This window comes from Bos taurus, chromosome 3 (genome assembly GCF_002263795.3).
Source record: "Bos taurus isolate L1 Dominette 01449 registration number 42190680 breed Hereford chromosome 3, ARS-UCD2.0, whole genome shotgun sequence".
Classification (NCBI taxonomy): domain Eukaryota; kingdom Metazoa; phylum Chordata; class Mammalia; order Artiodactyla; family Bovidae; genus Bos; species Bos taurus.
In genome coordinates, this window is record NC_037330.1 from 34,361,951 (window position 1) to 34,384,938 (window position 22,988).

Genomic DNA, 22,988 nt, shown 5'->3' on the forward strand with positions numbered 1-22,988 from the left:
AATTCTTTTTGGTTAGAGAGTTACTTTTAAAGTTTTAATATTAGTATTGTTGCATCCAAAACCAAAGAAACTTTTATTAAGTGCTAGTAAGTAATCATTGAAATAGTAGAGAAATGCTTGCCAGGTAATGATGTTTAAAGGTAGAAAGAGGTACTTCCCTGGTAGTCTAACAGTTGAGACTCAGCACTTCCACTGCAGAGGATTTGGGTTTGACCCCTGGTCAGGGAACTAAGCTTCCACATGCCAAATGGCATGACCAAAAAAAAAAAAAAAAAAATAGTGGAAAGAACACTGGAATATGAATGAGTCAAATAAGAATTTTCATTCTGTCTTTGTCACTAATCAACTGGATTACTTAGGTTAAATCTGCACCCTACCCCCACAGGTAAGATATAGAAGCTGTGCTATGCAATTTCTGAAGTTCTTTACATCACTGAAAGCTTATGATCCTAAGATAATATTCACTGTACAAATTACTTTGTCTTTTAGCTAAGCTTCCTTTTGTTCTATCTGCACCATTTTTGTAAAAGTGAACTGTAGATGTTGCCTTTCCTGATTTGCTTTCTTTCCCACACACATTTGTCCTAAGGCAAGTTTGAGAATGGCTCTTTCGCTTTTTCAGTAAGCTGGAGTGATGGCAGGGTATAGTAAACAGTTGAATGTTGGCATGCTTCAGTTTCATTGCTTGAAAACTTAATTATCCTTAGTCTTAAAAATTATGCATTGAAAATGATAGTATTAGTCTGAATTACCTTACTTTTTTCTAGGTAAAAGTTTAATATGCTAATAACCAAATTTTAAAATCTTTATTTTAGTAGTAGAAAAACATTTTGATTCTTCACTTGAAAGTTGTTATATAGCCCACCATTATATGAGTATTCTTTGACACCAGTGTATCCCTTTGCAATTGAACAGTTGTGAAAGTTTATAGAGTATTTTTGAGTAAAATACTTTCATTGTTTTCATATCTCATAGGATATGCTCTCTTTATAGCACTTGTTTTTTTTGTTTTTTACAGCTGGAATTTACCATGCAAGAAGCTGTGCAATGTTTACATGCCCTGGAAGAGTACTGTCCTTCTAAAGATGACTACAGCAAGCTCTGTTTGCTTTTGACTTTGCCTCGTTTGACCAATCATGCTGAATTTAAGGACTGGAATCCCAGCACTGCACGAGTTCACTGCTTTGAAGAGGCTTGTATCATGGTTGCAGAATTCATCCCTGCTGATAGGAAGCTAAGTGAGGCTGGTTTTAAAGCAAGTAACAATCGTTTATTTCAGCTTGTAATGAAGGGCCTACTTTATGAATGCTGTGTAGAATTTTGTCAAAGTAAAGCAACAGGAGAAGAAATTACAGAAAGTGAAGTACTACTTGGAATTGACCTCTTATGTGGTAATGGGTGTGATGATTTGGATCTGAGTTTATTGTCATGGCTCCAGAATCTCCCATCTTCGGTCTTCTCTTGTGCTTTTGAACAGAAAATGCTTAATATTCATGTTGACAAACTTCTAAAACCCACAAAAGCTGCATATGCTGATCTTTTGACACCTCTTATCAGCAAACTTTCTCCCTATCCATCATCTCCAATGAGAAGGCCTCAATCAGCTGATGCCTATATGACCCGCTCTCTGAATCCTGCTTTAGATGGCCTCACTTGTGGACTGACCAGTCACGATAAGAGAATCTCAGACCTTGGGAACAAAACTTCTCCAATGTCACACTCCTTTGCTAACTTCCATTATCCAGGAGTACAAAACCTCAGCAGAAGTCTCATGCTTGAGAATACAGAATGTCACAGTATTTATGAAGAATCCCCTGAACGGTAAGTATTTGCTTATAAAAATTGGTAGAGCTCCGTAAGTGTGAGATAATCTAATTGGGGTGTGTGTGTGTGTGTTTTCTAAATGTTCAAGTCTCTTTAGTTGAAAGTTAGTCTTTAAAACTTTATTTGTAAGGAGTTTTAAAAATTTTGATAATATTATCTAGGAAAATCTTTATTTTTATGTCCTGTATTATCATTTTGCTGGTTATAAAGGCAGTGAATACATACTAAGAAATTTTGGAAAATGGAAGATTATCAGGAAGAAAATTAAAATCCCACACAATCTCACACTTAGATGACCAGTGTTTTTCCTATGAATACGTTTTTAAAAATTGAGAAGGTGCTATATATATTTTCATACAATTTGCTTTTTTTCGCTTGATAGATCATGAATTGTTCCCATATTCTTAAACGTTTATTGAGGTCAGTGATTAAGGGTATGTGCATTATTCCTTTGTATGACTGTATCATAGTTTTACCTAATTCCTTATTGTAGGAGAGTAGATAGTTTCCTGTAAATACTACTGTATTGAATATGTATATATATAAAAATCTCTGGTTATTTCCAGTTATCTTTAGTAATTCTTTGTATTTATTTATTTATTTATTTATACACACACATAAGGAATTTAAGTGTTAAAACCACCACTCAGTTTTTCTTTCAAATCTGGCATGAAATAATAATTTCCTGATTAGCAGTTCTTTATATCAAGGCTTAAGAAACTTCCTGTCTCAGTTTTCCAGGAATCCCATTGGGACACATGGCTGGTTTCCTATTCTCAGAGTTGATACTATGAATCATTACTATTGACTGCAATAAATTTACTAAAAGAGCATAAAAATGGGAACTTTTACTATTCACATAGGATAGTTGACAGCATTCTGTATTGAGGAAGAAGCACTGGACTTGGAATTTCTGTTTCTAATTAAAACAAGAGGAGATATTTAGTTAAGGCTTAAGAATTACAGGATAAATATTTATGGAAGCATTTTCTGTTAAGTTGCTGTGAGATTGTTGGGGATGGTGGATGTGATTTTCTTTAATGTTTTTTAAAGAAAGGAGAGGATTCTAGGATCAGTTAAGTGAGGGGACTTCCTAAAGCCTAGGGTGACTTCCTAAGGCATCTTACTGCTCTGTATTTTATATTTGAAAGATAAAGATGATATCTAGTGATGAAAATGAATGAGTATAATTTAATATAGGGCATCCTATTATTTAAATCCTAAAGGAATAGAGAATCTTGAATATTGGTAGAGACTATCTTAAACCTTTCTTTGACTTTTCAATCCCTTTAGAGAAAATTTTTGCTGTCTGGGTTGCTGAGCTTCTGGGGGAACTGGTGACATTTTTCTGAGTGTATGAGATGATAGGAGCTTCTTGGTCAATGTAATGAATAGCATGTTTGGAACTGTGCACCAGTGGGATTGTCTTGATAAAGAAAAAAGAAAAAACACAAAAAGCTAGCCAAATTTGACTCTACATGTGCTGTTTCCTATGTAAAGAAAGTACTGTAATTGAGAATTGACTGAATAAAGATGGAAAGAAGTGAAGTTATTAGACCATTATAGAGGGGTAAAATGTAACTTGTTAAAAGGTAAGTAATACATGTGTTTTTAGCTGAGCAGTAGTAATAACCCAGAAAACATCTGTCATGTCTCTGAAACTGGGAAACTTATGAGGCAAAGCAGTGTAGAACAGTGAGTAGAACATGGTCTTTGGAGCCAGACTATGGTATGAATAGTAGCTTTGCCATTTTCTAGCTGCATGATCTTGGGAGGCTACTTAATCTCTCTGAGCCCCAGTGACCTCCTCTATAAAATAAGGTGTTGACTTGTAGAATGAGATAAAGTTCCTAGCAGAGTGGTAAGCACGTGCTTGGTGCTTAATAAATACAAATTTCCCTCCTTCGGGGCTCGTACCCTTGGAAAGGACAGTGTGTCAAAAGGGCTACTAATACCATGTTCAGTTCAGTTCAGTTCAGTTGCTCAGTCGTGTCTGACGCTTTGCAACCCCAGGAATCTTAGCACACCAGGCCTCCCTGTCCATCACCAGCTCCCGGAGTTCACCCAAACTCATGTTCATCGAGTTGGTGATGCCATCCAGCCATCTCATCCTCTGTCGTTCCCTTCTCCTCCTGCCCCTAATCCCTCCCAGCATCAGAGTCTTTTCCAATGAGTCAACTCTTTGCATGAGGTGGCCGAAGTATTGGAGTTTCAGCCTCAGCATCAGTCCTTCCAATGAACACCCAGGACTGGTCTCTTTTAGGATGGACTGGTTGGATCTCCTTGCAGTCCAAGGGACTCTCAAGAGTCTTCTCCAACACCACAGTTCAAAAGCATCAATTCTTCGGTGCTCAGCCTTCTTCACAGTCCAACTCTCACATCCATACATGACCACTGGAAAAACCATAGCCTTGACTAGACGGACCTTTGTTGGCAAAGTAATATCTCTGCTTTTGAATATGCTGTCTAGGTAGGTCATAACTTTCCTTCCAAGGAGTAAGCGTCTTTTAATTTCATGGCTGCAGTCACCATCTGCAGTGATTTTGGAGCCCAGAAAAATAAAGTCTGACAGTTTCCACTGTTTCCCCATCTATTTCCCATGAAGCGATGGGACCAGATGCCATCCATGATCTTCGTTTTCTGAATGTTGAGCTTTAAGCCAACTTTTTCACTCCTCTTTCACTTTCTTCAAGAGGCTTTTTAAAATAACATGTTATAGAAGAGCTATTTGGCTGTTGATAAAGTGTAAAAATTTATTTTGGAAAAAGTTTACCTGGTTTTGAAAAATGTTTTAAGAATAATTAGAAAATATGGGTAGCTCAGATCAATTATGTTAAAATGCCACATAAAGAGACTTTGGCTTGTGGTAATATATGTTTGAATTCAGTACTTATTTTAAAATATTTAATTGTCTACTCTGTCCTAGCACCATGCTGCATCCCCAGGATATAATGATTGAGTTACTATGGTGAAGAAGATAAAACCCACAGGAAAAGTTTATAAAAGAGTGTGTAGTGTTTTGAAGGATATATTTTGACTTGAACAGAAAGCAACTCAAAAAAGGAAGAAAAAGCTGTTGAAATATGCAAGCCGTGACTATGCAATATAATGGTCTCAAAATTAAATTGCAGGAAAAAAAAAAATCTATTCCCAGACTTGGGCCAGCATTGGATTTGGAGTCCGAAGACCTGGATTCAAGTCCTAACTTTATTTACTAACTATGCAGTTTTGGGAACATGCCTTTTTTGAGTCTGTTTAGTCATCTGTGAAATGGGAGTTTTAATCTATTTTACAGGTCACTGTGCAGATTAAATGAGATAATGTATATGGAAATGTTGTGTAAATTGCAAAATTAAATGTTACTTTATAAAATTGTTTTAATCTGTCTACACAGTTAATAATTCTTACAGATTCTACTTTTGGATTAAAATGCATTTTCCTTTGGTCATTAGCAGTTTACAGCATAGTCCTGTAACCGAAAACTCTTCCCAGATCTTTTCTACTTCCTCCTCAGGGTGCATGTGTGTGTATATATGTCTAGATATTTATGACTACTAGGCTCCTAATGTACCTTTGTGAAGATGACTCTCTAGCTCTGCTTTTCTAAACCCTAGACCTCTATTTTAATTTGTCTTACATACTTATGCCTGGAGAGGCCATTATGAAGTCATCTCATAATCAAATTAATTGAAGACAAAATTCACTTTACTTTTGTACTTGTTCCCATGGTATCTGTTACTGATAGGTAATCTTTGTGAATGTGGTATTTGTCATCTTTGGATAATGTTAGTTATTAAAATTTTTAAACAGTGTAACTATGAAAAGCAGAAGTTGCCAGTGCCTAAGACGATAACAAGGAACAACCTGACAGAAGACATCAAACTTACTAATTAGTATACATTAAAAATACTTGAAAGATATTTCACTTTTATGTTAAGTACAAATAAATTGAAGAAAGCCTTTTAATAAAATCTGAGCTGTTCTTAGCTTTTTATTGAAATATATTGGAGGAAAGAAAATTGATGTTTGGATAACAGAATAACAGATTGAGTTCTTTAAGAGAATTTAGGCTTTAGGTCATTTGACCTATTAATTTGTAGATGAAGCTGAGCCACAGAGAATGTAAGTGATTTCCCAAGGCCACATATACTCTTTTAGATGGGAGTCCCTACCCTCCTTGCTTAATAATCCAGTGCTCTTTCATTATTAGCACATTCTATTTTTTTTTAATCCCTTACATATAGTACTTAAGAGAAAAAAGTAAAGTTTAAAATCTGTTTTTGTGCATTTTATATATACTTAAGCTAAATATGCCTCTTTTAAATTAAAATTTCTTTAGCTACATTACATTTTTCTTTACCCCTACTTCTTTTTTTCATTTATTACCCTGAAGTGATACACCTGTTGAGGCACAGAGACCTATCAGCAGTGAAATCCTGGGCCAGAGTTCAGTTTCAGAAAAGGAGCCTGCAAATGGAGCACAGAATCCAGGACCAGCTAAGCAAGAAAAAAATGAGGTAATGTTTATTACATCTCAGGTCTTTTAGAATTATCCATTTTGTAAGAAGTAATACTATTTGGTTGGATAGAATTTTAAAAGAATTTTTTGTTATTTCAGAGGAGAGAGAATACCTAGGTTTTCTTATTAATTAGATCATTTCTCCCTTCTTTAAGAATTTGTAGGTTTTTTGTTTTTTTAGTTATCATTATATATTTTAGAGCATTTTTAATGTATGAATTTATTAACAGTTAAAAATATCACAGTTGACATTCCTTCTGCATGTTTGAGAATTCATGCAATTGAATTCATATTAAAAGTAGCCAAGTTGTATTTTAAGATATGTGCTCTATATTTTACTAAGTAGATTTAATGAACAAGAAATTATGACATTTATGATGTAGAATAATACCTTATCTCTGCTTCCCTACTGGCTCAGCAGCAAAATAATCTGCTTGCAATGCAGTAGATATGAGTTTGATCCCTGGCTCGGGAAGACCCCCTGGAGAAGGAAATGGCAACCCACTCGACTATTCTTTTTTATTTTTTTTTAATAAAAGTATTAGGCTGTGTTGGTCTTCATTGCTGCATGGGCTTTTCTCTCATTGCAGCGAGTGGGGGCTGTTCTCTGGCTACTGTGCACAGGCTTCTCATTGCGATGGCTTTTTTTATTGTGTAGCACAGAGTCTCTAGGGTGCATGGGCTTCATGCAAGTTGTGGCTCTTGGGCTTCCAGCGCACTGGCTCAATAGTTGTGGCACATGGGCTTAGTTGCTTCTCAGCATGTGGGATCTTCCCAGACCAGGGATTGAACCTGTTGTCTCCTGCATTGACAGGTGGATTCTTTATCACTGAGCCATTAGGGAAGCCCCCACTCCAGTATTCTTACTTGGGAAATACCATAAACAGAGGAGCCTAGCAGGCTATAGTTCATGAGGTCACAAGAGTTGGATGTGACTTAGCAACTCAACCATTACCACCACCACACCTTATCTAAGCCTTTAGAGTTCTAGTTTATTTTTCTGTGGTGCTTTGAAAAGGAAGTTGTATTGTGAAATAAGGTGCAGATTTTATCATATATATAATATCCCACTTATAAAGGGTGAGTAGGTTTAATAAGTTGAATAAGTTTTTTTTGTGTTTGACTAAATATTAAAAATGAGGTTGAAAAATTATCCTTAAAAGTACATATGGATATGTACCAAACAACAGTATCCCCAAATATATGAAGCAAACATTGGCAAAGCTGAAGGGAGAAATAGACTGTTCTGCAGTAATAGTTGGAGGTTTCAATACCATACCTGCCATAATGGATAGACATCTAAACAGAAGACCAGTAAGGATATAGAGGGCTTGAACAATGCTGTAAACCAGTTAGCGCTAACAGACATCTGTAGAATACTCAACAGTAGTGGAGTACACAGTCTTCTCCAGTGCACATGCAGCGTTCGTCAGGATGGACAGTATCTTAGGACTCAGTACATTTTAAAAGATTTAAAATCATGTAAAGTGTCTTCTCTGACCACAGAGGAATGAAGCTAGAAATGAGTAACAAGGAAAATTTTTAAATTGAAAATTTGAAAAAATGAATCAACACGTTCTTAAACAACCAGTGGGTCAAAGAAGAAATCACAAGGGGAAATTAGAAAATACTTAGAGACTAATGAAAATGAGTACAACATAACAAATAGACAACAAGCTTATGGAATGCAGCAAAAGCAGTGCTCAGGGATAAATTTGTAGCTGTGAATGCTTACATTAAAAAAAGAAGAAAGATCCCAAATTAATAACTTTATGCCTTGAAGAGCCAAAGAAAGGAAGAGCATGCTCTATCCAAAGCTTGCAGAGGTAAGGAAATAATAAAGATTAGAGGAGAGAGAAATAAAAGAGAAAAGGGAAACAACAGGGAGAATCAACAAAATCAAAAGTTGGTTCTTTGAAAAGATCAACAAAATTGATAAGCCCTTAGCTAGACTGACAAAGAGAAAAGCGAATAACTAAAATAAATAAAAATACCTTACAGGGCTTCCCTTACAGGTGGCACTAGTGGTAAAGAACCCACCTGCCAGTCCAGGAGACACAAGAGATGTGAGTTTGATCCCTGGGTCGGGAAGATCCTCTGGAGGAGGAAATGGCAACCCACTCCAGTATTCTTGCCTGGAAAATTCCATGGACAGAGGGACCTGGTGGGCTACAGCCCATAGGGTCACAGAGTTGGACACGACTGAAATGACTTAGCATATCTACCTTACGACAATATAAAGGATTATAAGAGAATACTATGACCATTTGTAAACTAACATATTAGATAACTTAGATGAAGTGGACAAATTCCTTAGAAGCAAATTACTAAACTCACTTGGAAAGAAATAGAAAATCTCAACAGATCCATATTGAGTAAAGAATTGAATCAGTAATCAAAAAGCTTTCCAACAAAGGAAAGACAAGGATCAGATGACTTTACTGGTGAATTCTATAAACATTTAGGAAGAGTTAACAATAATCCTCAAAATTTTCCAAAAAATAAAAGAGGAGGGAACCCTTCCTAACTCATTCTGTGAGTTCAGCATTACCATCATAGCAAAGCCAAGTGAAAGTATTAGGAAAAAACTACAGACCAACATGTAGTATGAATATATAAGCAAAAATCAACAAAATACTAGCAAGCTAAAACCATTAGCATATTAAAAGGATTATACATCTTGACCAAGTGGATTGATTGCAGGATGCAAGTGTGGTGGTTCAACATAGAAAACTTTCAGTTTAATAATCACATTAATAGAATGAAGGAAAAAATAAACAACATGTGATTGTATCAATTGATGCAGAAAAGACATTTGACAAAATCAAACACTCTTTGCTGTTAAAAACTCTCAGAGAACTAATAATAGAATGGAACTTCCTCAGCATGGTGAAGATTATTTATGGAAAAACCAAGCTAATATCATACTTAATGGGGAATGAATAAAAGCTTTCTCCCTATAATCAGGAACAAAGATAAGGATGCTTGCTTTCACAATTGTTACTTCAACATTTGTTACAAGTTCTAGCCAGAGCAGTTAGACCAGAAAAATAAATAAATAGGGAAGGAAGAAGTAAAGCTGTCTCTATTCACAGATGACATAAATATTATATATCATCAGAAAGCATCCACATGACAGCTATTAAAGCTTATGAACAGGTTCATCAAAGTTGCAGGGTACAAGATCAACACATGAAAATTGTTTGTGTTTCTATATACCAGCAGTGAACAATCAGAAGAGGAAATTAAGAAAACAGTTTTGTTTACAGCAGCATATAAAAGGATAAAATACTTGGGAATAAATTAAGGAGGTGAAAAATTTGTATGCCAAAATCTACAAAACATTACTGAAAGAAGTTAAAGAAGACCTAAATAAATGAAAAGACATTCTGTGTTCACGAATGAGAAAATTTAATACTGTTAAGATGTAAATGCTACCCAACATTATTTACAAGTTTCATGTAATTTCTGTAAAAAATTCCACTGTCTATTTTGTAGTAATGGAAAAGCTAATACTCAAATACTTGGAATTGCAGCAGGCTTTGAATACCCAAAACAATTTTGCAAAAAGAAATACAAAATTGTAGGACTCACACTTTATAATTTCAAAACTTACTATAAAGCTACAGTAATTAAAACTGTGTAGTTCTTGTATAAGGATAGGCATATAGACCAGTGGAATAAATTGAGAGGCCAGAAGTAATTTCATATATCTGTGACCAGTTGATTTTTGGTATGGATGCCAAGTCTACTTAGTGGGGGAGAAATAATCTTTTCAACAGATGATGCTTGATATCTGGATTTCCACATGCAAAAAAGGAAGTAGGACCTCTGCCTCACACTGTATATAAAAATTAACTAAAACTAGATCAACAACTTAAGTACAGGACCTACATAAGTATAAAACTCAGAAGAAAACATAGGGATTAATCTTTACAACCTTAGATTTTGTAATATGTTCTTAGGTATAATACCAAAAGCTTAAGCAACAAATGCAAAAATTGAACTTCATCAAAATTAAAAACTTACTTGCATCAAAGGACATTATCAATAATCTGAAAGGACAGCCTCCAGAATGGGAACAATATTTGCAAATTATTTATCTGGTAAGGTTTTAGTATCTAGAAAATATAAAGAACTACAAGTCAACAATAAAAAAATCCATTTTAAAAAAGGAGTTGAATAGACAGGTCTCCAAATTGGCCAGATGTCTATAAATGGCCAATAAGTACATGAGAAAAATGCCTAATACCACTTGTCATTAGGGAAATGCACATCAAAACCACAATGAATTATAACTTCGCAATTACTAGAATGGCTAACAGTCTAAAATCAAAGCAGTAGAAAGTAATGTGTTGGTGAGAAAATAGAGAAATTTGAGGCCTCATACATTTCTGGTTGGTGTGTAAAATGGTGTAGTCACTGTAGTTTCGTGGTACCTCAAAAATCTAAACAAGAATTACTATATGACCCAGTCATTTTACTTCTAGGTATATACCCAAAAGCTTTGAAAGCAAAGGCTCAGATAAATAACTGTACATCCATGTTCATAGCATCGTTATTAACTGTGGCCAAAAGGTAGAAATAACTCATGTACATCCACAGGTTAATGGATAAACAAAAGCGATGTATCCATACGATGGAGTATTACTCAGCCATACAAAGGAATGAAGTCTGACATAGGCTGCAACTTGGATGAACCTTGAAAACATTGTGTTAAGTGAAATAATTCAGACACAAAAGGACAGATACTGTATGATTTGTTTACATGATATATCTAGGATAAGTAAATTCATAAGACAGAAAATGGAATAGAAGTTAGCAGACATTAGAGGAAGAAGGAAATGGGAGTTATTGCTTAATGGTTATAGAGTTTCTGTTAGGGGTGATAAAAATCTTTGGAAATAGATAATAGTGGTGGTTATGTAACACTATGACTCTTATGCCACTGAATTCCACACTGAATGGTTAAAATTACAATTTTTATATTTATTTTACCACAAAAAATTTTTTAAAGGACATAGAGATAATTTTGTTTCAGAGTTACTGCTGTAAGGTATGAAATACAGGGGGACCGTTACTATTCTCTGGGAAAGGGAGACAGTTTTAGCTTTAGTCAGTCAGTCATGCAGGACTCTTGGTTAAGCTTACTGTCAGTGTTGGCCAGTTTTAGAGATGATCCAGTTCATATGACCTCTGTAATTTGACCACACTCTAGCTTGGCAGGAGGGTCTTTCTTTGCCAATGTTAGAATTCACTATAATATCTAAGTCCTTTGAGTACAATGTAGTTCTTTTAGAAGAATGAAGTAGGAATGTTGAGACTGCAGGGTTTAACATCTGTTTAGTTTGTTTTCTTGTGAAGAGCCATTTGAATTAAAGTATTGTTTTTTATAAGCTTCCTTCCAGAGTAACCTATTTAGCCACAGCCACTTACATGCTTAAATTTTGTTAGACAAGGTTAATATTGTATTTATTAAATATTAATATAGTCCCTCAGTATTTTTTCCTAGTAATATAGATTTGTGCTAGTCTTTACATTTGTATTCTATATTCATGTCATCCTTGTGACAACTGTAGTCTGTTTTTATTTGTGTTAGTCAGGGATCCAGGATGATCATTTGTTTTGGTCAGTCTTTTACTGTGGAATAGAGCAAATTAATCGATCTGATCTATTTGACTGTTAAGACTCATGCATACTATGTTATTTTTCAAAGATCCAATATATTAAGTATTTTCTGATTTGCCATCTATATGTTTTATGCAGCACTTATGGAAGTTACTGTTGAGTGATAACATATTCAATCATAGTCTGCTCAAACTTTTTTTTTTTTTAATATTTTTAAGCTTCGAGATTCAACAGAACAGTTTCAAGAATATTATAGGCAAAGATTGCGCTATCAACAGCACTTAGAACAGAAGGAGCAACAGCGACAGATATACCAGCAGATGCTGCTTGAAGGAGGTGTGAATCAGGAGGATGGTCCTGATCAGCAGCAGAATCTTACTGAACAATTCCTTAATAGGTCGGTCTTTTAGTCACTTTTTTATATATGAGGAATTATTTAAAAGCTATTAAGAGCATGCAGTAACCGCTACTTTCTGTGTATAGTTTGAAATTTTAAGGCTTTTTAAGTATTTCAAGTAGTGTAGAGTTACATAATCTCTTCAGTCACAGAAGTCTGAGGGCTCATCCAGTTTTGTCCACTTTCTGTTAAATGGTCTCTCACATCTGAGCAAAGGGAGCTGTGAGCATGGTGGTTTCAGCATACAGGCTGAAAGTGGACTGCTTCTGGATCTGGCCATGTCCCAGGGTAGCTGAAGACTTATGGGAAATTACTGTCTTCAGATTGCTTGTTTCCTCATCTATTTCACAGGGTTGCCATGAAGATTAAATGAATTAACCTACATAAAGTATTTAGAACAGTACCTGGCATAGAGTAAACACTATATTAAGTGGTAGCTGTTATTTTATTCTTATCTTGAGAGCTTAAACTTTCAGATTTTATTGAATTCAGAATATTAAAATGATTCTTTCTTATTAATTTCTTCTAAAATGTATGAACTTACTATTTTTGACTATAGGAGGTAAATACATGGTAACATTTTTTTTTTTTTAGAAATCTGTAAACCAGAATATGTGTACTTAATTGAGCTAGAGTTGTTGGAAGATTGAGTTAACATATATTAAAAAAATACTTAGAATAATTTCTAGCATATAGGAGGCATGCCATAAATGTTGGCTGTCATCATGATTTGGAGTAGGAGATGGCAACCCACTCCAGCATTCTTGCCTGGAGAATTCCATGGACAGAGGAACCTGGTGGGCTATTATAGTCCATGGGGTTACAAAAGACACGACTGAGCACACACACATGCATGCATCACCATGATTATAATTGGGCAGTGCAGTGGTGACTATCCTTTCTTGGTTCAGTAATATTGGAAGTAATCTGCTTGACATTCTGTGTGTTATTGCAAGTCAGTGAGCCTGAAACTGATCCTGTCTTCAGACCTTCACACAAGGAACATTTATAGTGGTATCTAGAGTCTAGGTAGTCCTCTGAACATTCAATTTGAAGATTATTTTCTTATCACCTCTGATCAAGTCACTGGCTTATCAGAATTATACTGATATGATGAACTGCTACTTCTGGTTCTTACATGTCTTCATTTCAGTAAAAGTCATGGTTGCAATTTGACTTCCTGTCTTCTTTTTTAGTGAAAGCAGATACTTAATATTGTCAGAACATAAAGTGACAAGGTTCTATGATTCCAGTAGTATGGATGTCCTTGCTCAGAAAAAAGGTTAAACTATTCAAGATGGTTTATTTTTCCTTAAAGATAATTATAAATAGAATTCATTGTAATAATAGAATTCAATATAGATAATAGAATTCATTATCTTAAAATTATAAGAATTTTTTCTTACAATTTAGGTTCAGTTTAGGGTATAACAACTGTTCTCAATTTCTTTAGCAATTAGAATTTTAAATTATACTAAAGGTAAGTATATTATAAAAATCCATAGAATAACCAGGTCTGTTATAAATATCAATGGATGTTTATCCTAAACTTTTATAAATTAGTTTCATATAAAATTTCTGTTGTTTTCTTAACCTTTCCTTATCTATTCTTTTTTTTAACTCTTTAAAATAATACTTTTATTCAATCTTTTCTTCTAGACCTTCATTTTTATGTACCAGGACATTAAAGTATCTGACTAATACCAAGGACAAATTGAATAGAGATAGAAACTAGAAATTAAAATATATCTTTTCCCCTTTAATGTTTTAGTCTTTTGAGTCATTCTAGCAGCAGAACGCCATTTCCAGAATTAAATTTTGCTTCTTCCCTTCCAGAGGCATAGAAAGAGTTAGAGAAATAAGAGTCATGTTATGTAATAGAACTTACTAAAAAAAATCAACTAAAGTATGATAGGCTTATTTATAACAGTATTATATCATTACTTCTGATATTTTCTGTTACTAATAATTGACTCTTATTATAGGCATATTCTGCCCCTTCCCCATCTTCCCTAACTTTAGTGAGACAAAATTATGTTAACATTTTAGACTCTTCATGCTTAGCATTTCCCACATTTATTTGACTGAAGACTTTTTTTTTTTAATATGGGGAGCATTTAACAAGATTAGTGTTTCATAGAAATCCTATTTACTTAAAAATTTTAACTGATAAATATTTAGTAATGGCTGCCAATTCCTTTAATAATTTTAAACTGATCTTTTAAGGTCTCTTAAAAACCCTAAACATACACGCATGCACAAGTGCACACGCATACACACGTACATGAACACTAAATGTTTAATTTAAAAAATTAGAAAATACAGTGAACCACAACACCTCTTGGTAATCACATCCCTTATGTAGTCCTCTCTCATATTATATCCAGGCTGGAGAAAGTGATTCTGGGCCAGTTCTTGGCTAAATCTTGAGAGTCTGACAGCTTCCTCTAAAGTGCTCTTTGGAGCCCTGAGTCCAGCATAAGGAGTCAGGTTACTCTGACTTGCAGAGAGGGAAAAGCGCTCAGGCTACCTTGTTTTGCTCCCTGTTTAATATCCCTGGTGCCTAGATCAGAGCCTGGCAAATAGTTTTTGTAGAATGAATAAATGAATTGTAAAAAAATTAAAAAATTAAAAAAAAAATAAATGAATTGAATGAGTGAATGTGTGAATAATGGGGATGCCACTTGACTTTGTCCCATCATGGTTTGCACTAGTCATCCATTTCCTAGTTGATATGATATTACTAGACAGTAATATCGTTTCATTTCATTTCATGAAATGAAAATGGCTTGTTTTGTTTTGTTGGTGAAAAATTTGGTATTGAAAATTGGACCAAAGTTATACTGAAGTAGAAACAGATTTTTTTTTTTCCTGTTTGGTAAAAGGTACTTTTAAAAATTCAGTGATACCTATTATGTCTTATCTCTTTTACAGTGGTATCTTATAGGAAAATTTGGATCTTCTTGCAGTTTCTTTGTTGTGTCTTAAACTGATGATGGTAATTTTTAGTACTAAACTTGTCATATATGTTATACGTGCATGTATTTACCGTCTCAGACTTTTCAATATTCTATATGTTAGGAATATGACTAACTTTTTATTTTAATATAGTTACATTATTTTATTTTATAGGTCCATTCAAAAGCTCGGGGAATTAAATATTGGAATGGATAGCCTTGGTAATGAGGTACCAGCGCTCAACCAGCAATGTAATGGGAACAAAGGCAATGGATCTAATAATTCTTCTGTAACTAGTTTTTCTACACCACCCCACGACTCTAGTCAGAGATTAACCCATGATGCTTCAAGTATTCATGCAAGTACTCCTCGTATTCCTGGATCAGTAAATCATATGCCTTTTCTTGAGGAATCACCTTGTGGAAATCAAATGTAAGTGCTTTACTTTGTAAGACCTGGAAATGTTAACTTCAAACTAATAAACAGAAACTTAGAAAGTTGAATTTCTCTTATCTATTCTCTTCTACTAACTTCTGAGTCTCTTAATTGTCTTTATTCTCTTATTTTTCTTTTTGCTTTCTTACCACCACCAAGGCAATTCTATTTTCTATAACCCATTTTACTCAGAGATCATACAGCTTTAGGCTTTATATTCTCCCCAGTTTTTTACTCTTGCCATTGATACCTTTCAACAAATAATCTTTTAATTCACAGACTTCCAGGGCATAAAAAGTTGTTCTATGACATGGTGGAGTGATTGCAGTAAGAGTCTTGGCAGCTCTGGTAGTTACAGCATCTGAGACTTCTCGCGTGTTTATGTTTTCAGTAGTCAGAGAAAAATTTTCATCTTGCTATCATTAGTAAACAGGTGTTAACTTATGCAATGGAAATATTTGAGCATTTTCTTCATCTATTATAGCCTTAAACCACCTTAGAGTGGTTCATTTTAAAATGCATAACTTGCTCCTGGCATTTGTATAGAACTGGCTTTATAGATTTAGTATCAAAAGCTCTAGTTTTATACTTAAGGACATAAATTTATCTAATACTTGCTTTATTACAGTTTATATAAAACTTTTTCATGTACCCCTCAACTAGAACTCAAATTTTAAAATTTATTTCTATCAAAGTAATATACATACATGGTGTAAAAGGACAAATAGCACTTTAAGGCTTAAGACAAAACAGAATCCCTTATCTTACCCATCTTTGTCCATGACTTCTATCTTTAGTAGGCTGCCATTTTCAACCTAGATAGCTGTTTCTTTTCTGTGTGTCTCCACATTTCTGAAAAAATATGCTTCTATTGCTGTTTTTATTATCCCTTGATTCCCTGCCAGTTAGATTTAGGTACCATACTACTTACCCACAACACATTAATTTTGTCTACACCTTCTTCTAATATATGTTGGTTTTTGTTAAAAAAACTAAACAAAATAGGTTAACTAGTGTTAACATTACTATGGTCATGTAAATGTTATTTACAACTGAGTCATGTAATACAAATATATTTCCTTTTCTCAGAACTGTTTATTTTTCATGGAGAGAGTAATTGCCTCATTTTTGGTGTGCATCTGTATGTGTGCACATGCTTACTTTTCTTGGTACCTATCACTAAACTATCTGCAGATACTGTGACAGAACTGTAAAATCATAAAACTCCTCATTACAGTAAAAAATATCAGGTACTTTTTATTTCCCCTCTGGGAAACACCCCTCCAGGATCATTCCTGCTTCACTGTATGTTCATTACTTCTAAGCCATTTTATTCAGGCCTGGAGAGTCCTGGGATAGTCCTTCACTATTCTCTTGGGAGTTTCCTTTGCCTCTTCCCTGTATTGAATTCCCTGTTTTCAGGATCTCATGTAGTTTCCTGAAAAGAGGTACAACATCAGAGAAGTTTCTGAGACCTTGCGTGTCTAAATATTTCATTTAGTATAGCTGAGTAAAGAATTCTACAATGGAAATCGTTCCTCGGAGTTTCAAAGGCATCACTTTATGGTCATGTACATATTGAAAAGTCTGATGCCATTGTGATCTGATCCTTTGAATGAGGACTGCTGCTTTTTCTACTGTAGAATTTTTTAGGACTTTGTCTGCCCTGATGTTCTAAAGCTTCATGATGATATCAGAGTAGGTCTGTTTTACTTCATTTTTCTGGATACTTCATGGGCTCTTTTAATCTAGATTCATAAATACTAGAATATTGAAAACATTTATGTAACAATTTTCTTAGCTCTGTTTTCTATTTTTTTTGGTATTATTTTTATCTTTCAAGCTCTTTATTATTCTCTAATTTTCCGTAACTTTTTAAATAGATATTTTTCTTGCATTGTTTCCTCTTGTATTTCTAAGGATTTTAATTATATTTTGGTAGCTTTTGTTTCCTTAATTGTCTTTAGTCTCCATTTAAAAATTTTGTTTTGCTTTGGCTGTGTCCTATGACTTGCGGCATCTTAGTTCCCTGACAAGGGTTGGAACCTGTGTCCCTTGCAGTGGAAGCATGGCGTCCTAACCATTGGCCACCAGGGAATTTCCTAGACTCTGTTTTTTTATTTAGGAGGCTTTCTTCAAGCATTTGTAAGAAGTGAGGTATTTTTTTAAAATGACTAGTTGGAAGGAAGGGCCACAGGTATGGATGCATCTGTTTACCTGTTGGTCTTACAAAAAAGTGATTAAACAGAAACATTGTGTTATTGTGGGACCCTCAACTGTCTAGTTTCTGTTAGTCTTTTCTCTTGGTCCAGATAATTGTTCTAAAGAGCAACCCAGTTTCCTCCTTGGGTTAAAACTTAACCAAAGTGACCAGGATTCTGGAACTAAGCAGGGAAAAGGTAGTGGACATCTTACTATGAAATTTGTACAGTTTGACTTAATCTTTTTCCCAGAATGGCTTCTCATTCCTTCCTTACAACTAACTATGCTTCGTGTTATGGAATCTAGCATCTCTTAACAGATGGCTCCAGAGAGTAATTATGACTGGGATCAGTGTGGCTTATAAATAAATGTTATAACCCCCAAAGAAAAATATTAAGAGATTGAAAGAGTAAATTAGTTCCTGTTTTGATATTCAGAGTAAACGGTACTTGAATTTCTTTCTATTCACACAGTTCATCAGAACTTTCGATCATTAAGCCACCTCTTGGAGATTCTTCAGGGAATCTATCAAGATCAAGAGAGGAAGAGGTAATACTTGGGGAAGGAGGTTTTGTTATTTTTATATTTACTTGCAAAGGAAGTATATTTACTTGTCAAGGAATTCTCAATTTAAGGAAAGAACCATCTTTAAGTAGTCCTTATTGTTAATAGTGGTAGTAATCTCAAGGTGGTTGAGTTTTCACTGAGTGAAGTGAAGGGGTTGCTGAGAAATAACATTTTGAGAGTATTCATATTAATGGTTCACTGGTGATCTTGGTGCATGAATTGGAGCTGTGTCACTACTCTCTGAACCCTGTGGTTAGTTAGCTAAGATATTTAATATCTTTACTCCTTTGGACTGTGCATCAATACATTTGTTTTCTGCTTTGGAACCAGATATCCTTCCCTAACTAGTATACACCTTCACTCTGTCTTATTTTCTCTAGTTCAAATTTTAATCCCATAAACAAAGTTATTATTTCAGATGCTTATGGGACCAAACAGGTGACATAAATGAATAAAGTTGATTACTTTTGTGATAAGTTCATAGGAATATTTGTCCCTTGCACAAAGAAATATGCTGACCTAATGTTTCCAGTGCTTTCGATTTTCAAGAAAACCTAGAAAGTTGGATTTTTATGTGAAGTCTATTTTTTAAATGTCAGCGGACTTTTAATAAATTTAAATACACTGGAGAAGAGCAAGTAAGATTGTGGCTCTGCCACTTCTGCTATAAAGCAACCCTTAGTAACTATTATTGGAGAAGGCAATGGCACCCCACTCCAGCACTCTTGCCTGGAAAATCCCATGGACGGAGGAGCCTGTGGGCTGCAGTCCATGGGGTCGCTAGGAGTCGGACACGACTGAGTGACTTCACTTTCACTTTTCACTTTCATGCATTGGAGAAGGAAATGGCAACCCACTCCAGTGTTCTTGCCTGGAGAATCCCAGGGATGGGGAGCCTGGTGGGCTGCTGTCTATGGGGTCACACAGAGTCGGACACGACTGAAGCGACTTAGCAGCAGCAGCAGTAACTATTATTAATGGGCCATTGGCCATGTAATCAATGAGTCATTCCCTTCTGTTTTTCTTAGCTACCCGTGTTATTCATTTGGTAAATAGTCAACCTTGTATATGGCTTAATGGAAAATGTATTTCTAGTCAAATACATTGATATGAATAATATAAGAATTCAATTCAGTTACATAAGACAGAGTCTAATATATCAGGTTTACCTCCTACTCCCCAATGAGGATGTTTTGCTGCATACATAAAACTTTGGGTAGGGAGATGCATAATCTCTTCATTGATATAATCACTATGGGTTCTAGAGGACTCAGCATACAATCAGAGCTGAAGTAAATTGCCTTTGGAAAGTATGAATGTCAAGTATATACACAAAGACAAAATTTAGGTGGGTCTCTGCACCACCCCCAGCCTGGAGGGCTTTGTTCCAGGTCCAGGATCCAGTCCTAGTCTGGGTAGCAGGGTGGTTTCAGATGACATCAATAGTAGGAGTCACCAAAGCTTTTATACAGCGCTGGTCGGTCGAGAGTTTTCCTTCCTCAGAGGAGGGAGGTGAGCAGACAAGTTGACAGTTGAAAACAGAAATGAGGCTGAAATTAAAGGTCCTGATTAAAACCATTTTTGCAGTTTTAAAAGGGTATTTTACAATTTGAATTTGAAATAGTAGAGTAATCATTGCTGGAGATAATGGTAAACTTTTTTTTTTAACCCTAAAGTGATTAAATAATACTATTTTATATTTCCTACTTTTAGAAACATGAACAATGGTTTATTGTAAGAACTACAAATGTGGGCTGTTTTTTCCTTGACAGTTGAAGAGAACTTAATATGAGAATGCATATTCTTATGCTTTGTCTTTTGTCATAGAAAAGAAGAAAAACTTGAATGTCTATGAGCCGTCCAAGCTTAGTTTAGCAATGAGTAGCAAAAACAGAAAAATTTGGTTTATTTTAGATTTGCCATTCAAAAGAATGTATGCTTGTATTGATAGTGAACAGTAAAGTGATAAAGTGAATAATACAGTTCAAATGAATTTAAAATGGGATAAAGATGAATTCTTTCAAATTCTTTTTTTCATAGAATGACTTTCATATTCATTCTGCCCATAGGATGACAAATCAAAGAAGCAGTTTGTTTGTATTAATACCCTAGAAGACACACAAGCTGTTAGAGCAGTGGCTTTTCATCCAGGTGGTGGTCTATATGCTGTCGGTTCAAATTCAAAAACTCTGAGAGTATGTGCCTATCCAGAAGTGATTGATCCAAGGTAAGGAGACATGGTTTGTAGTACCGTTTTTGCTTTAGTTTTAAATTTAGCTATATGGCCCCCTTTTTAAGAATCACCTTTTCAGTAGTGTTTTTCTTTTCCTTTTTTTAAGCTTTTACATTTTTGTTTTCAATACTTAGGAAATATATATAAGAATCACCAATTAACTTTATAAGTTGTTTTTCATAAAATGTTTTTAATTAGGCCCCTGTCCACTCAGTAGCCCAGTTTTCTTTATTTCTGTTATTTTTTCTCATTTTTAAAATAAATCCACAAAATCCTTATATTCTAGTTAAATTACATGAAGACAAAGTAATGCTAGTTATAGACTTGGAGAAAAATTTAAATGTCTTATACTAATAGCTTCACAGAAGTATTAGGTTGCGGTATGTGATATTTGACCATTTTGACCTAGAAAGATTCAGTTTTCATTTGGTCAACGTAACTATGATTTTAAACTCTCTTGTTTTAACAGATTATGGGATTTGAAAATAAGGGATATATCTTTAAAGGCATAGGTTGCAAAAAAAAAAACAAGCATATGACCTTATGTATTAGGTATACAACTAATTCTTTAAAGTTACTGAGAAAGCAGATATCTTAAACGTAATCTCACAGAAAACTGGATTTGGGCTCTTTTTTGTCAATTTATTTGTTAAGGCTTTTACTGTCAAAATAAATGGGCATAAAGTATTTGGTAGATTTTGTGGTTAGAGAAATGGCCACAAATGGAATAGTTTTCATACCCGTAGACAAAAACATTCAAGCAAAACAAGCCACAGAGCTTTAAAATTTTAAATATGAAAAGGAGTACGTATCATAATGTGTTTTGGAAATTTTTTACAACCCTTAAGGCTTGTTTTTATTATAACCCGTTTGGAGAACAGAGGGGTGAGATTATTTATTTATTTGCATTTTTTGGTATATCTCTGTATCTGAAACTAGAAATTTAGGCTTTTGGTCTGTAGTAGCATTTAAAAGTTGAGAAAAGGAATATGGATCACGTTAGGTGATAGTAATGTCATTTATTGGTGCTATAGGATTATATGAGAGAGAATAGGCAGAATTCCAGATCGGAGAGTGGAAAAGAGCAAAAAACAATTAGGAAGCAGTGCCAAAGACTTTATATATTTAGGGTTCATCTGATCTTAAACTGACTCTCCCTTTTTGTGTTTTTCATGCTGGCACAAGTGTTTCATAGACTCTTCTTAAAGAAACTGATTTTTATGAAAAATAAATTCATTTATTTAACAAATATATTTTGAGCTCCTTCTCTGTGCTAGGCTTTGGGGATAGTTGTGAGTAAAACAAACATATTTATTGACCTTATGGAACTTCTGTTTTAGTGGAGAAGGTGGACATTATCCAGATAGACAAACTCATAAATGTAATTATACATTGTGATAGGTGCTCTGAAGAGAAAGTATAAGGTGCTGTAACAGTAAGATGGAGAGATGAGGAAACTGGGGAGTCAGAGTAGGACGTCTTTGAAGAAGAGGTGTTAAAGTTGAGATCTGTGGGTGGATAGAACCTAGCCATGTGAAAACAAGGAAGAAGATAAGGTTAGAGGGATCATGAAATGAGAAGGAGCTTGGCTTTTTAAGGAACCAAAACAAGTTCAGATCTGCTGGAGTACAGTGAGCAGAGTGTGATAAGGCTACAGAAGTAGATGTGAACTAAATTATGCAGAGCTTTGTGTCCATTTTGGATTTTATGGTGACTGCAGAGGGAAACTGCTGGAAGTTTTCAACAGAACAGTACTGTGATAAACTTTGGGTCAGATGACAGTAAGATTAAATGCTAGGAGAAAAGTAGGAGGAGGCTGTTGTCAATGGCTGGTGTGATGGCAGTGGAGATGGAGCAAAATGGATGAAGGTAAAATCCATTTAAAGAATTATTTGAAGATATACCTGTGGTGGATTCATTTCGATATTTGGCAAAACTAATACAATATTGTAAAGTTTAAAAATAAAATAAAATTTAAAAAAAGAAAAAAAAACAAAATTAGTTGGCCCTAGCAATGAACTTGATATGCAACTGAAAAGAGAATCTTTTGATCTGATTTATTTTCTCTATCACTATTAAACACCTTCTAAGAATTGAAGATTTATCAATATTTCTTGTTCTTTAAAAATTTCTTAATTATGAAAATTTTAAGCATACACAGAAGTGGAGATTAGTACACTGAAATGCAATAACTGTCAAGATTTTTGGTTGTATTTGCTTCATCC

The 22,988-nt window shown here is 34.5% G+C and overlaps 1 protein-coding gene across 3 annotated transcripts in view; it reads left to right on the forward strand.

Moving 5' to 3' along the window:
* Positions 1-22,988, forward strand: part of WDR47 (WD repeat domain 47) — a 62,416-nt gene that overhangs the window by 29,991 nt on the left and 9,437 nt on the right. For all 3 annotated transcript variants that reach the window (XM_010803263.3, XM_024990034.2, XM_010803268.3), the window contains 6 exons: positions 1,019-1,821; positions 6,218-6,341; positions 12,190-12,368; positions 15,501-15,758; positions 18,437-18,512; positions 20,600-20,757. In XM_010803263.3, the coding sequence (XP_010801565.1) occupies positions 1,019-1,821; positions 6,218-6,341; positions 12,190-12,368; positions 15,501-15,758; positions 18,437-18,512; positions 20,600-20,757 (1,598 nt within the window). The remainder of the gene's footprint in view (positions 1-1,018; positions 1,822-6,217; positions 6,342-12,189; positions 12,369-15,500; positions 15,759-18,436; positions 18,513-20,599; positions 20,758-22,988) is intronic.